This window comes from Nematolebias whitei, chromosome 10, assembly GCF_014905685.2.
Source record: "Nematolebias whitei isolate Nwh7 chromosome 10, NemWhi1, whole genome shotgun sequence".
Classification (NCBI taxonomy): Eukaryota; Metazoa; Chordata; class Actinopteri; order Cyprinodontiformes; family Rivulidae; genus Nematolebias; species Nematolebias whitei.
In genome coordinates this window covers 11,987,191-12,003,752 of record NC_056507.1, presented here as the reverse complement: position 1 = coordinate 12,003,752, position 16,562 = coordinate 11,987,191, and the positions used below count along the sequence as shown (strand labels likewise).

At 40.7% G+C, this 16,562-nt stretch overlaps 1 protein-coding gene across 1 annotated transcript; it reads right to left on the bottom strand.

Moving 5' to 3' along the window:
• Positions 1–4,597: 4,597 nt before the first annotated feature.
• On the bottom strand, positions 4,598–11,217 carry LOC119415980 (spondin-1). Its single transcript, XM_037683150.1, has 3 exons — positions 10,978–11,217; positions 9,412–9,518; positions 4,598–4,699 (listed from the first exon to the last, which is right to left on the bottom strand). Exons 1-3 carry the CDS (start codon positions 11,201–11,203, stop codon positions 4,598–4,600), a joined length of 435 nt encoding a protein of 144 aa, XP_037539078.1. The 5' UTR covers positions 11,204–11,217.
• Positions 11,218–16,562: the final 5,345 nt, after the last annotated feature.

The following is a 16,562-nucleotide window of genomic DNA, read 5'->3' as shown; positions in this document are numbered from 1 at the left end:
TCTGAGGTGCTGTATTCAGCTCAGTCTTATAAATAGCACCTTCTCAGAGTGGATCAACCAGTTTTGCTACTGACAACCAAAACCAGCTGATCACATGATCAAGAAGGACCATCAGCCTAACGATGTATCATTAGCACACTGATGGCTCAGCACAGAAGAGCAACAACATCAGGCCAGGACTCTGTGGTCTACACTCATCTCCAGGCCGGCGGTCACTCGTTCAGGGATGAAGATGTTCACATCCTGGATAGAGGGGAACGATGGTTTGAGAGAGGGGTGGAGGCCTCCGTGTTCATCTGTCCCCCTCTTACAATGCCGTTATTGCTAGTATCACTCAGCCCTCTGTGAATAGTAAACAGCCATCATTGTGCTAATGATCCATCGTTAGGCTGATGGTCCTTCTTGATCATGTGAGCAGCTGGTTTTGGTTGTCGGTAGCAAAACTGGTTGATCCACTCTGAGAAGGTGCTATTTATAAGACTGAGCTGAATGCAGCACCTCAGACTGAGGAAGTCTTTCGGATGAAAGACGAAACGTTTCTACATTTTTTTGTTGTCGTTTTGCTTTTTGAATGTCCTGAGGACCAGATTTAACTTTTTTAGATTTTTCTACCTGGATTATTGAGCATGCATCAGGATACTAGAAAGCATGGTTTCCTCAAATTATATGGGTAGATGGTTTACATATATATGTAGTGGTGGCCATCTTGGATTTTGATGTGGCAACCCAATTTTTAAAAAAGTGACCTTTGAAAAATAGAGGCACAAACTACCATTTTGATTTGGGGCTAGATCTAGCCATAACAAATTATCATGCCCACAACATGCACGCATGAATGAATGGATGGAGGGTTTTTCCTTTTCGCTCTACGATGGAGGACAAAAGTAGTCGTGTTGTCCGTCATCTTTTCCTATCAGCTTTTGACTAAAATCTTGAGTCAAGAAGTGCCAATGATTCTGTCAAACCCTAAATATAACATTGTGCGTGATCTTGTGAAATTTATGTCTCACAAGATCTGTTAGTGTTCAAAGTATATTTTAAGGAATGAATTGACAATCACATTTTAGCCCAGTATCGGTAAAATGGATTGAGCTGATCATTTTTGTGCAAGCTAAGGTCCATTAGCATTGGTGGCCATCTTGAAAAGTCAGTTTATCCCTTTCTGTGAGATTCTTCTGATCTAGTGGTTCATGAGATATTTTAGTTATAAACAGACAAATGACACACTTAAAGACCATCCATCCATCATCTTTTACCTGCTTCTTCCATTTTGGGTCACGGGGGTCGCCGGTGCCCATGTCCGGCAATCACTGTGCGAGGGGCGGAGTACACCCTGGACAGGTCGCAAGTCCATCACAGGGCACTTAAAGACCAAATTAATGTTAATTTAGGTGTTGTACTACAGTCAAAATCAAGGACTTTTTTCTTGATTCTTTGTGTATAAACTGAGTTTTAACAGTTACTAGAAAACATTGGCACTTCTGCAGAGGTGATAGCAAGACTAAATGTGTGTCCATTCGTTTTAGTGACCGGTATGCAGAATCAAAGAGTTTGAATGGCATATTTTAAATAAATTTCTTATTGAAATATGAAGTTAATGCCGTTTTTTCACAGCTTTCTAAGTGATTTGCTACATTAGCTTTGATTTTTGTCTAAACTAATCAAAAAAAGGTAATTAAAGTGGATTCTTGGAAGATTGGATTTACTGGGAAATATCACTTGTGTTTTAATAGTTTAAAAAAAACTAAGGCAGTCGAGGTTATCTTAATACAATCAACCTGTAAACATAATTCAGTAAAAAATTTTAAAAAATTTAAAAAAGTGTGGTTTCTGAACCAGGATATTAATTAGCAAACATTTTAAAAGGCTTCCATTTTGTTGTCGTAACTAAAACAACAGTTGCTTTCTTGGAATAAAAATTCTATGGAACCTGAAGAAAGAATGCGTTTCATCCAGGAGGATTTAACTGAAGCCTGACTCGAGGGCATGCCTGCTCCAAGTTACACCCACTCAGATTTTGTACAAATAAATCCACCTCTATTTACAAAAACATAGTAACTGATCCTACAATAATTTATATTAGAAAACTCCACAAACTTCACTATCCTGTGGTGCTGCTAGGCTACAGAATGCATTTTAATCTAAAATAAAAAAACATTATTTAAACTAGAGACATTAGATTTCCTGCAAAAATGCTGTGTGAATGCTTAGCTTACAAGCTGCTGAAAAGGTTTCATTGCTGTGTTAAGCTAAGCGAGTTGAATTTGAACAGCTCACATTTGCAAATAGCAGAATAATAAAAAGAGAAGGAAAATGTGTAGGAAGAGCTGTATACATTAACAGAAATTAACAGAATACGCTGAAATATAGAGAAGCTGAATAGATTACAAAAAAAGCTGAAATTAGTAAATTAACAGAATACGCTGAAATATAGAGAAGCTGAATAGATTACAAAAAAAGCTGAAATTAGTAAAGAGGCTGAGAAAAGCATAATAGTTTGGCATTAAAAGGATATTAAAAAGGCTATAATAGGTAAAAGGAAACAGCTAAATTTAGCAGAGATAAGCTGAAAAGAAATATAAAAATGATGAATTTAGCAGAATGGTGCTTAAAATAACAAAAATAAGCTGAAATGAGCAGAAAAAAAATGATTGAAAAAAGCTCAAATGAGCTGAACAAAAGCTGAAAAGAGCTGAATGTATCTGAAATTAGTGCAAAGAAGCTGAAAATGTCACGTTTTCTGCTTTGCCTGCCATAGTTCCTGTTCATGTTTGTTTTCATCTCAGCGCCTGTCAACCTGCACCTCAGTCTGCTCTTGTAACCACGCCCACTCAGCTGAGTCACCACAATCAACTCTCATGCAGCTCACCTGTTGTCACTTGTACTTAAACACCACAGCCACACTGCTCAGTGCCAGATTATTGAAAACCTTACAGTGAGTAAATGTCCAGCATTCATGCCATAGTCTCGTATGTCTTCCTGGTGTTGACCTCACGCCTGCTCCACGGATTCCTCACCTTGCTCGCTGCCTGCCTGTCTGTTTTGGATTATCTGCTCTGCTTATGGAAATGACATCGGCTTCCTCTATAATGACCGCGACTTTTGGATCTCGTCTCAAGTTTGGCTTCAGATCTCTGACCCCCCGTGTATTAACCTAGTCTGTCTCTCTGAACCTGCCATTTGGATTTCCCTCCTTGCTGCTCACTGCTCAGCTCAGTCTCAAAGCCGGCTCATCTTCACCACCGGTGAAGTAACCAGAACCAACTCCTTCAAGGAATCGCTCCCTCATCTGTCTGTGAAGGTTGGTGACTGTCATCAGAATAATCTGAAGATTACTATTGAATTCTTGCTCATTAACTCTGCTATCTCTTCAGATATTGCCGGCCCAAGGACTAAGACCTCCACCAGAAGCAGTTTATTAATAAATATTTTAAACCTTCCTGCTGTCTGATCTGGTTCGGATTCCTAAACCTGATTTTTGTCAGAAAAAAGGTGAACCAGGTCGTGGTCGATAACTTCTTTAAAATTACAGAAAAGGCAGTGGAGGCTTTGGGACGTGATTTTTGTCGCTGGCCTGGATGACCTTGCTAGGAGTTCTCCAGTGCAATGTCTTGAGATCTTCTCAGTACAAAAGTTTTTTTTCCCCAAGATAAATCTAATGGAGGGAGAAGAGCAGCAATTCAGCAGAATGAGAAAGGAAAACTCCCCTGCAGCAAAGCAACATGAGGCAGGAACTGAGGTGCTCTGGATGTTTAGAAAAGAGTATGTTAAGGGCTACGTTAAGAAAACAGGGATTTGGCTGCCATGTACTCTCAAAGGAGCGGACCAAACAATCAGATCAATGAGACTAAATGAGTGGCCGGGAAATGCAGTTGTTCCCTACAATTTGTTTAAATAAGTCCAGCTTGATTACCAGGGCAAAGGCCTACAATTTGAACCAGATCTATCTGACATTGTAACAGACAAAGCAATCATTGAGACCCGAGATCGTTGGACATATGAATACAATGCAAGGGCATACCTGGACAAGTTCTCATCAAAGCTGTCACGAATGAGACAAGATCGTGGCGATAAAAGGCTCATCAAGGCCATGCTCAATGGGAAGCTGGAGGACATTCCGTCCATGCTGCAACCTTACATTGACAGGACAGTCAACAGTACATTGTTGTTTACTGTCCTAGTCCCAAAGAGAGAACTAAAAATGAAGGGACAATACTTTTCGAAGCAATCCCTTGAGACCAGGATTTACCAGGTACTAAGTGAACTATATTTAAAGGAAGAGATCCTCCCTTTATTTGCCCTTTCAATCGATGACCACTGGCTCCACTCAGTTGTCACATGTTGACAAAATTTCCAGCTAGATTACAGAAAAAACAGCCTTCGTAATCAATCTCTACTATGAAAGCTGGTGCAATGCTTTTAGACCCGAGTCTCAGGACCCGCTCTGCGAGGAGCTAGACAGAATGTTCAGATCTGACAATTATTTTAGGGTCGGGTCATACCTGCCGCTCGGAACCATGTTCCTTATCCAGGACAGGTTCAACTCGCCCAAACAAGGAGAAAACTGGTATCCCCTAGAAGACCTCAGTTCCTGCATTCATGGCTCGCTGACAATGGGCGAGGGAATGAGGCAGAAGCTGTGGACAATTCTGACCGGGTGTATGGAGTTCTGGAGCGCTCGGGCGTACGAGGCGAGGTTCTAGGGCAGGGAGATAACCAGACTCTGGTCATGCACACATGCCCGGAGCAAGATAAAAACAAAGTAAGGGACTTGGTGATTGCTGACCTCCAAGAGTTTTCAAACCAGTGTGGTCTTATCCTGAAGCCTGATGAATGCTGGTCCAGTGATGTCCTCTACGAGTACAGAAAGAAAATGTACTTTAAGGGATGGCAGGTTAGTAACTTCCTGAAGATCTTCTCTAGGATTTCAGACAGCACTGGAGAACTCTATCCAAATATCTATGTGAGACTCGCTTGCCTCAGCTCCAGCTGCTTACCAGCTTCTCAATCCGATTATACACCTTGGCCATCTGTCATTGCCAGTCTGCATGTTTACTGTTTAGAAATCAGGGTATTGCTTCCGAAAGCAGTGTGGAACTCCGTCCAAACACTTGCTGCGTTAGCTCTGGTTGGCCCGATGATTGATGGCCTCCCTTCGCCCGCGACGCTGCCATCTGTTTTCTTTCGAGGTATGCCAGACCAACTTACATTCCAGCTCTCTACTCAGAACAGCACTGGGGCTTGGAGTTAGCCGCACCGAGATTCACAGAATCGCCAAACTGAACTTACCAGGGCACCCATCTCCACAAGCACTGGTGGTCGACCCAACGTGTCTTAACGTCGCTCAAATCAGGAGACCTGAAAGAATAATGAGGAGGTGGATCGAGGATGGTTTGGCAGACATGACTACGTCCTCAAGACTCCTTAGACTCTTTCAAATGGATCTGACGAACTCTGCGACTACGCTTGCCAATGACATCTACTCCATGTCACCAAAATTCCCGAGGCTTATGGGCTACATATTCTCATTAAGCAATGTCTCATATGGACTGTCAGTGTTGGATAAGTTTCAAAAATCCAGCATTGTGATTTTGATCAATCAGGGAATCAACTTACCACACATCATTGATGAAAGCAATTCCTACAGAGAAAAAGGTAATTTCATCAATCTGCGAGGAAAATCACCTGCCAATCTCGATCTTAAACTACATGGGCCCATGTAGTTACAAGGAGGCTGAGAGACTGCGCCATGCGACCTGGGGGGAAGAAATGTCTGGGGCAACCAGCCCCTTTGTCCCCGAGCAGTTTAAGCTCAGCACTGGGGCGGCTGTGGCTGAGTGGTTAGAGCAGTCGTCCTCCAATGCGAGAGTTGGAGGTTTGAATCCACCACCAGTCACATGTCGAAGTGTCCCTGGGCAAGACGCTGAACCCCTCATAGCCTCTGATGTGTGTCCCATCATTGTATGAATGTGATAAAAAGCTCTGATTAGTCTCTTTAGAATTTGTTCAATTAGCTTTGTAGAGATCTAGTAGAGTGCTGTATGAATGGGTAAATGAGGCACAGATTGTAGTGTAAAGAGCTTTGAGTATCTTGAAATAAGATAGAAAGGCGCTATACAAGTACAGTCCATTTACCATTACCATTTAACAGCTGAAAATACCAGTTTACGGTTTTAAACTGCTCAAAGGGTTTGAAGGACGTGGAGAACTCCATTCATTTATATTGAGAAAAAAAAAACATGATAGAAAAAAACTAAATATTTAAAAAAGTAAAAATTGCAAAATACCAAAAGTCACACCAGGGATGTCCTGAATGAGATTAACATTTTACACGTATTGTTGAAATAGCACAAAAATTATGGCACGAGTTATGTGTCAAAAAACGTAAGGGGAAAAAAAGGATTGTCAATAGTGTGAATTTTTTATAAACATTAACACAATTAAAAGCTTAGCATTCCATGAAGAAACGCATGTCAACCACTTCGACTTCAACAGTTACTGGCCAGTTTGAAGCAAATCTTAATCAGCTGTGGTGGCCATCTTAAATTAGAACAACCCAAAAAGTAAAATCAGTTGTAGATGTTCAGCTGGTGAGTATTATCAAAAGGTTACATTAAAGTTTTTCCGGTGGTTCATGTGACGCTTTGCCAACAGACAGAGCTGACAACGTAACACAATTTAAACAAAAGTTCTTGTGTAAACTGTTAGAGCTCAAAGTAAGTGTTGGGGATAAGTTTCAGCTACCACCACAGCAAGCTCATTGTATCTGTAAAAATTATTGTGTTGTGGCCATGTTTGTGTATTTTAAGGTCAGTTGGCTGCGGCAGCTATTGAAGCGTATCAACTTTAAACGTATCCGTGGTAGATTTATTTTTAATGGATTACTTTTGGCAAGTTTCAATAGATCAGTTGTTGATGTGATATTGTGGTAACAAACAGGCACACTGTCAAACACAGGTACAAGCAGAAACCGTATTGTACACCTTGGCTGTTTGATAGCAATGTACCGTATTTTTCGGACTATAAGGTGCACTTAAAATCCTTTAATTTTCTCAAAAATCAACAGACAGCCTTATAATCAGGTGCACCTTATGTATTAATTGTAGTTGAGCTAACTGAACTCGAACCGATTTTTTTGTGGTTATTGTGAATGAGTTGAATAAAGTTTGACTTATCTGACTGTTACACTGTAGTATAAAGTGCTTTGAGTATTTTCATAAGATAGAAGTTGCTATATACATTAAATACAGTCCATTTACCGTTTTGTTGTTTGCTTAATGCACCTTATAATCCGGTGCGCCTTATAGTCTGAAAAATACGGTATGTTTATTTTAGTCAGACGTAACAAGGGAAAATCTTTTAGAACAGACTGAAGTCTTAATGCATGTTCACCATCTCTACAACCTTTGCCATCATGGCTAATTTATTGCGTAAGAATTTGAAATCCCTTTTAATTCCCACAAAAGCTTGATACAAAATTTGTTCCGGATGGTTTTTAAATTGCCGTGTTTGATTTAATAAAGAGAAAATAAAAATTTTATTGATTAAAAAACAAAACTTCTACTATAAGGTTTGTGTGTTCACATGACAATTTTTTTGTCTGCTCAAAGAAAGCTTTATGCAAATAAGTGAAGAAAGCAGTTTTGATTTGTGGCGACGTCTCTCAGCAGCTGCTTCCAATCTGAGCCGGTACAAAACAAACACTTCTGACCGAACACCATCTAGTTATTATCCTAAGATGTTCCTAGAAGTGACGCTGTTTCGTTTTTTTGTTGATATTGTGGATATAATCCCCAGGAGCTTTTGTCCTTTTTAAAGTTGAGTTTTCTTGGGGAGAACTACTTTTCCACTGACTCAATTACAGTAATAAAAACCTCATTTTATCACCACTCTGACATTTTACTGTCTAATAATAAGAAATAATAACAGTCTCCGACTAGCACGTCTTTCTTTGCGTCTGATTTTGCTATTTAAACAGAAACTCAACTACTGTTCAGAGTGTGGAAACAAGCAAACCTAAATGATCTAAATCATGAGCTGGGATCTGGCTGTAAAACCCTCCCACCCTCTTGCTCCGTTTGCTGGAGGTCTGCTTAGAATGAGCGTGTGGAAACAGATGTGTGTTCCTGTTTACACTCAGAGGAAGATAATTGGGAAAGTCTGGTTCTCTCCTCAGGAACTCTGCTGCTCAGTGGGAGCCATGTTAATATGGAAACAAACATTTCTAACTATCTCTTTTTCCTCTCTGTTCTCACACACTTCTTTTTCTCTAAAGATCCTCCTGTCACCTCTCCCCCATTTTGTCCCGTTCTCTTCATGGGGGTACGACGACATCTCTGTTCAGCTTCAGTTTAAAAAGGGTGGTGCCCAAGACAGATCTGGATCCTTTTGTCCTCTGACAACAGCTTCTTGCATCGGCCAGCAGCTCCTTCTTCAGAAGACAGCAGGGAGCAGCAAAGTTGACTTCAATAAATAAGCCCCTCTTTTATTCAATGCAGAAAAGTACGTTCAGGTTTTAGAACAATGCCAGCTCCAGAGAAGGTCTTGCATATTTCAGCAAGACGATGCTAAACCACAGACTGCATCACTGGAGAAACAAGGCTCTAAAAACTACTTTTTGGAGATGTGTTTTTAATAGTTCAATTTCATAATTTAAATCGCTCGATTGGGGGGGGGGGGGGGTATGTTCCACTGCAAGTTTTTGAAAATTTCAAATAGTTGCATTTTTGTTTTAATGTCCTTTGCCGCACAGCAAAAAGTGAGAAGCTGGGATACCTTTTGTCCATCCGTGAATGTTGTGAGCGTGATAACTTGAGAAATGGTGACTTCCATTTTGGTTTGTGGCTGCATATAGGTGGTAGAAAGGTTTCTTTTGGAAATTGGGTTGCCACGTCAGAACTCAAAATGGCCACCACCACAAATGTAAACCAGCCACCCTTATCATTTGAGGAAAACACGTTTTCTTGTTTTAATAGTGCTTAAATGTATAGCTTACTCAAATGATTAGGGTGGCCAGTGCACTGGTCAGACATTGATCTATGGTGGCTAAGGCCACCGCTGGCAACCCCTGGCTCCGCCTATGCACCTGTGGTGGATAAAGCTGCTCCCTTCATTTGCCAGGATCTGTCACTCTGTGCCGCCTTTGACAAGCAAAACAATAAAATTTCTCGTAACATCCACTGGAATATCTTGCACCAGAAACATTAAGGTTTACTTGCAGTCCCTGTTCCAGTCCAGAAAAAAAAAACAATCTCAAAAAACTACAAATATTCACTATTCAAATCCTTCAGTGACGGGGGACATGGCGTCCTGCTCGTTTACTCTTTAAACAACCAAACTTGGTCAGGAATGAGGCAGTACACTTTCACATTCCAAACGCAGATTCTCCTCCACATCTGAGCCCAGTCCTACCTGGAACTGGCCGGCGTAGTCGTCGTCCGTGGTGCCCTCTCTGCCCTCCTTCAGCGCAATGAGAGTGAAGCCTCTGAAGTAAGCAGGGCTGGACGCCAGGAGGGACACTGTTGAAAAAACATCAGCGTGATCCACAAGGAAACTTTTTTTTTTTTTTTTTTTTTAAACACCTCGGTGCTGCCGTTATGTACAGATAAATGTAAAAAAAACTTCAGCAGATTCCCTGTGGCTGTCAGCATGATGTGGAAGATTAAAGGCTGTAAAGAATATCACAAGTTTAAAACAGAAGTCTAATTTAATCTGATGGCTGGGGGGAATACAATGCAGACTATTTGACCAAGAATCAATTAGTCAAACTTTTTCAGTTTAAGCTTTGTGGATGCTTACGGGTTTTCTACAGTATCTTTTGCTCGAAGAAGGTCTCAAATACATACTGTGATTCAAAATAAAAGTTTCAGTGAAAGCAAATGGCTTTAATCACTGCACATGTTATTGTTTAGAACAAAAAACTTTGTACAGATGTGGACAAATTCATTGGTATCCTTACAGCTCAATGAAAAACAGGCCGTTTCTCGTAAAAAGTGACTCAGAAGCAGTTGTCCAAGTGTTTGACTTTAGGAGCCTTCAAGCTTTTCATCATTGAGCCTGTTTAAATGGAGCAAATAGGCTGCATGGGTGCTTTGGTTCTGAGCGCCGTGCTGAACATGGAGCTGAGACCAGAGCTGTCTGAGGAGCTCACAGAGAAGGTTTTATATATTCATGCCAATGGTGAAGCCTCCAAGACCATCTCAAGCAACTTCACATCCCTACAGCTGACGTTTTTTTTAAAGTAGAATGGAAATGTAGTCAACCTCCCAAAAGTGAACACAAGAGGAAATGCAACCCAAGGTTGATGGAAAGAATAGTGCAGAAGTAAAAAAAAAAAAAAAAAAAGAGCCAACGAAAAATCTTAAAGCTCATAAGGTCAAGGTGTCACTTTCGGATTACAGCACTGGTCACATTTTGAATCATAGTGGGCTCCATTGAAAAAAAAGACCCCAGAAGAAGAACAAATAAAATCATGTTGACCCAACAAACAAGTGATGAGACCAAACTTTCTCGCTTTGAAAACACTGATTTTGTTTTATAATTATTGTGGAAGAGAACCTGAAACTTTATAAAGAAGTAAAACTGTTTATATGTTTCTAAACCAACACTATCGGACAACAGTTCGTTTTGATTGTGGTCAAATTTGGAACTTATTAAAATAGTTTTGTCTTCCTAACTGGAGCCATGCAGGCTCGTGTGAGTCTCTGCCTGCATGTTATTATCCGAGTGGCAGGAAGAGAAGAGGAAGGAAGCGAATATGGGTCATTATCACCCATCCTCTCTGCGGGAGGCTGGGGAAGTTGGAAATTGTTCCCCCCTGGGCTGCTTTATTTTTATTATTATTCAACACATTAGACATGCTTCAACTTTTTGTTGTGCTTGAAAACATGTTTTCAGACTTGATATTTGGTGCACATTTACGCACTAACTGTTGAAGTTACGCACGAACTTAAATGGAAAAAAAAAAAAAAAGTCTACCTCTGTACGTGTTGCCGGGGAGGTAGGTTTCCGGGTCCCCCTCCATTCTGAGCCTGAACTCATGGTGCCCTTCCCTCCGGGTCCCCTGCGTCTGCGCCCGGAGTATCCGCCCGCAGTACCCGTCCGACCTCCCCCCGGCGGGCTCCTCCACAAACGCGACGGCGTTGCACACAAAACTCGACACGAAATAGTACTGCAAGAGCAGCAGATGCAAATGCATTCCCATTTCGGAGCTGCAGCCCGGAGTGGCTGTGCAAAATGAGAAATTAAAAGCCGGCAGTGGGGACAAGGACCGGCTCCGTCTCCCTCCTCCCACTGAACTGCAGCCGCGTCACAGCTGGAGGCGCGCCGGAGACGAGTCCATCCTGGAGCGGAGCGAGGGAGCGCACTGACCAGGGAGGGGGGTGCTGCTGCAGCTGGTCCAGGATCAGTCCGTCAGTGGTGCTGATAGGAGGAGGGGGGGCGGGAGGAAGGCATCAACCCGAGGGCAGAGCAAGTTCATGCTCCGCACTTTAATAAGAACCTTCTCCATTATTACACAAAAACACTTAATTCCTGGAAGATAAAAACAAAAAACATGTTTTACCATGTTTTCTGCACAGTCTGAATAAAAATTAATCACGTTCAAAAGGAGGGATAGTTTAACATTTTCACCACTTTTTTTCCTCCCACGTGAAGACATTTGATCCACAATTACGGCCCAAAACAATAAATAAATATTTCATTTGCATCAAACATGCGTCTGATGCGTTTTGTGCATTTTCTGCAGCCCCGTTATGACACTTTGCTGAGAGTTGAAATCATGTTTAATTTATCAAACATTGAGGTTTTGAGAACTGTTGAGGGGATAGAACACAGAATTTATAAACGCTGGTGTGTTTATTTATTTTTCCAAAAAGGAATTTGAATGAAATATGTTTTTATGATCGTGCTACAGTAAAGTCCACTATGATTCTATTTGAAAACTTTCTTGTGAAATAATTTCTTATTTTTTAGCCTGCACGTGATCTTCTGAACGCTCAGGCTGCGGAACCAAACGGCCGGCAGGGGTCGCTAAAGTGTCTTTGCACCCCTACGTCATTTATTTAGGTTTTGCTCGTGTCTTTACGCAAGTTTCTCTGTTAGCCGAATATCTTATGAATTACTGGACGGATTTAAATGAAACTTTGGTTTCATAATTACTGGGTACACGTTTATAAAAGATTAACTTTTTGAGTCAATACAATTCAAGATGGAAGCCACAGCTAACTAAACTTACAACACCCAAAAGGTTACAAGTCAGTCAGTTTTACAGATATTACGCTATTTTTTAATGTGGTAGTAGCTGAGATTCATCCCCAACTTGTACTCAGAGAGTTAACAGTTTATAAAATTTGCAATTAGTTATTAGTCAACTCTTTGTTTCAAGCTATCTCATGGACTACTTGGAAAACTCTCAGAAAGCAACCACTGGTTTTACATCTACAACTACTTCCCTTTCAGAGCCAACCCACTTTAAGATGACTGCTGCAGCTAATCAATATAAACCAGGACAAACAACGCTCTGATTCAGTTTTGTGTGTTTGCGTTACGCAAAACTCACAAAGAAAGTAAAAAAGTTCATCCTAAATCTCCATACATAGTAAAATAAACTAGTATCAACAGACTTCCAGATGTTTCGGTGTATTTGGGCCCACATATCAAACATGTCTGTTATCTTCTGTACATGTAAACGTTGGGGAACTGGAAGCAGATGGGGGATCTGGACCTGGTTAAAGTGGACAGCTTCGTCCTGGACGCCTCAGCGCGATGAATCTCATCTGGAGTGAATCCACTTTAAGCTGTCTGCTGGATGTCTAACACAAACTGAACCGCTGACCCAGATGGGGAACCCAGAACAACTCGTCGACCTTTTGAAAACAATCTGTCTGGAAGCCAACCATAACATCCTTGCTTTCAAATGTGCAAGTTTTTTTTTTTTTTAAGACTAAATGTTGGTGGGAAATCTAATCAGATCTTCTGACTCAACGTTTAAAAGTGGATGTTCTGCAGATTTGATTGTCAGATTGTCTTCAGTCAACCTGCTCAAATCAGCTTTTCACAAGAGAGAAACGGTTCGGCACTGAGTCAATATGAAAAATGTTCTGATTTATTTTTATTTTTATGAATTTCCTCTGATGGACTGTAAAAATGTATTTAAATAACTCAAAATAGTGTTCAAGTGTGCAAGAGTAAATCTACAAAGACACTCCATTGTGTCTTTGTGGGTTTAGAAAAAGCATCTGACAGGGTGCCGAGGGAAGAGGTGTGATGTTGCATGAGGAAATCTGGAGTGGCAGAAAAGTATGTTAGACTGGTACAGGACATGTATGAGGACAGTGGTGAGATGTGCTGTAGGAGTGACAGATAGCTTCAAGGTGGAGGTGGGAGTGCATCAAGGATCAGCTCTGAGCCCCTTCTTGTTTGCTCTGGTGATGGATCGACTAACAGATAAGATCAGACAGGAATCCCCATGGACTATGATGTTTGCAGATGACATTGTGGTTTGTGATGAGAACAGGGAACAGGTGGAAGAGAACTTGGAGAGGTGGAGGTATGCACTTGAAAAGAGGAATGAAAGTCAGCAGACAGAGTGCATGTGTGAATGAGGGGGAGGAGGTGGAACAGTGAGGCTACAAGGAGCAGAGGTCAAAGGTGCAGGACTTCCGAGTACTTGGGGTCCACTGTCCATGAAAATGGGGTGTGTGGTAAAGAGGTGAAAAAGAGAGTCCAGGCAAGTGACAAGGATGGATATAATCAGAGGTACAGCACAGGTTGAACAACTGGGAGATAAAGTTAGAGAGGCCAGACTGAGATGGTTTGGACATGTCTAGAGGAGGGACAGTGGGTATATTGGTAGAAGGATGCTAGAAATGCAGCTACCAGGAAAAAAGACAAAGAGGAGATATATGGATGCAGTCAGAGAGGACATGGAGGTAGTTGGAGTGAGGACAGAGGATGCAGAGGATAGAGATGGAGGCGGATGACTTGTTGTGGCGACCTCTGAAGAAGGAAAAGTCCAAAGATGAAGTTTAAGTGTGCAAGATAAATTTTTTTCAATTTGCCGTTTCTTTGCTCACAGTGTAAAAACCTTAAAATTTAGCTCATGTTTTTTGTCTCAAATAAATTATGGAAAAAGCTTAATGCCAAGAAAACAATCATTTTAAAATTACAGTGTAAATCCCGGCAAATAAAAAACAGGAAAAACTTCTGTGTTTATGTCCATAACGTTGCTCTGAATGAAGTCAAAGCTCAACATGTGAACATTTTTTTTTACATCGTTACAGTTTTAAAATCCTTTTGATGTCTTCTTATTTTTGCAAAGATCAACTTGTTTCTAATGGAAGTTTAAGAACAAGAACCCTTTTTCAAACCTGCAGACAAAAGTTGAGATCAGGCACTAAATACATTTAAGGCCTAGCATTCTTTAAAGAAATGCATTTCACCTTCTCACTCTTTCATGCCAAATCTCTAAATTGTCATTTATAGACATTTCTTTAGGGTTCAAATGATTACATGAGCTGTAATCGTTAAATGTAATCACTCCGAGTGAAATAAAGCCATGAGCCATAATCAATTGTTGGCAGAGAAAAATCCCATTTCATGTCCAATTAGAAACATTTTAGCAGCACTTCGAGGATGTAAATAACTCAGCTACTCCCACATCAAATTTTATGGTTAGTATTTATAATAGGCTTAGCTTCAGTATCTTTGTTTCAGTTAGCCATGGCAGCCATCTTGAACTGAGATGACCCAAAGATAATGGGTTGTAGATGTGTACGCAATATTTACTTTCTGCAAGTTTCATTGATTCTAACCTGGTCAGTGGTTCATGAGATATTTTGCTGACAAACACAAACGCAGTTACTTGAATGCTTACTTTTTATGGCAGTGGGTTGTATTCAAAAGAATAAAATAAAAACATCTGTGCTACGTTTTCAGTGTTTTTATCCAAAATGTTTAATTTAAAAACTACCAAAAGTTTCATTGACAGAATGCAGGTTTGTATTAACATTTAAAAAAAAAAGGTGTTTATTTTTCAATTAAACAAAATTTCAGGCTGGATGGAAATTGTTGAAGAGCCACTTTAGGCCTTCCATACATTTCCCATATCCGCTTTGGATAATAACAAACAAAGTTAATAATAGAATAAAAAGTATTTATGTGCAATGATTGCAAAGAGGTGCTCTATAGTCATTAACCAACTTTTTTTTTTGTTTGATTTAAACACAGTCCAGCAAATTACTCAATAAAATCACTTAATTATTATTATTTTTTTTTCATTTAGCCTTTATTTATCCAGGTTAGTCTCATTGAGCCACGAGAACTCATTTTCAAGAGAGACCTGTTTAGGGAGCACATGGTGGGGGTTAAGGGCCTTGCTCATGGGCCCAGAGTGGGGCGAATGAGGGTGGGGGCAAGTGTGGGTGTTTCACCTACCCCACCCACAATTTTGATGTTGTCGGGGCCGGGGCGTGAACCGGCGATCTTCGGATCACAAGCCCACCTCTCTAACCTCTGCGCCACCACTCCCCTTAATGACTCCATTATCTCTTTGAAATACCAAAAAAAAAAATCAACCTTTTGACAGTTTGGATTGTTTAGAGGCTGTTGAATTCAGGTTGTCAGTGTACAGCAGAAAAACATTTATTTCATGTCCGTCTGAAACAGAGAACCGTTTCAAACCTTTAAAAGATCATTCACATCTTGGGTTTAACTGAAACTGGACAAAATAGATCGCTTCTATACCCTTTGCCATCACCAGTGTTAAAAGATCTTGCCTCCGGCCGTCACACACAACCAGTGTTATTAATGGAAAAGTGCTAATGTCCGCAGAAGGAACCTGGCAGCTCGGAGGCTGAGCAGCACTTCATTTGACTCACTAAATATGTCAGCCTGCCAGACTTGACAATGCCTTTGGTCAAAAGGGAAAAAGTCTTTAATAAATCTTACAAAGTGGAAAAAACCTCTTACCTTTAAAACCTCAGGCATAAATGACCTTTTAATCTGGCATCTGGGCTTGTCGAACACAAGTGTAACTAATAACTGTTCTTTTCAGATGAAGTTTTACCATTTTTGCCTTGAAATACTAAATTTTTGAATCCGTCTTGTGATAATATAAAAAAAGAAGGTCCTTGAAGATTTTGAACAACCTTAGTAATGTTTAGACATGTCTGGTTTAATTGGAAATGTAAAGACTTTTCAAAATGCCATCTGATAAACTGGGACGACAAAGTTGCGTTGGAAAAGTAATAATTTCTGGAGGTTTCTGGGTTTCATGCAGCTGAGATGAAGCACATCAGTGTAGCAAGCTGATTTCTATCAGATTTTATTTCCACCTGAATCCGTAAATGATTCCACCGTAATATTAGCTGCATACATTCCTCGTCATCCATTTTACAAGGAAAGGTTCTGATCCAGACAGCCATCAGAGTCAGATGAAATCCATTCATCAAATTTAAATGCTTGGTTAAATCCAGTGAGTGTAATAATGGGGGGGGGGGGGGGGGGGGGACCGAATATGCGAGAGAAAGAAAAAGGGGGGCGAAAAAAAAAGGGCGCGCAAC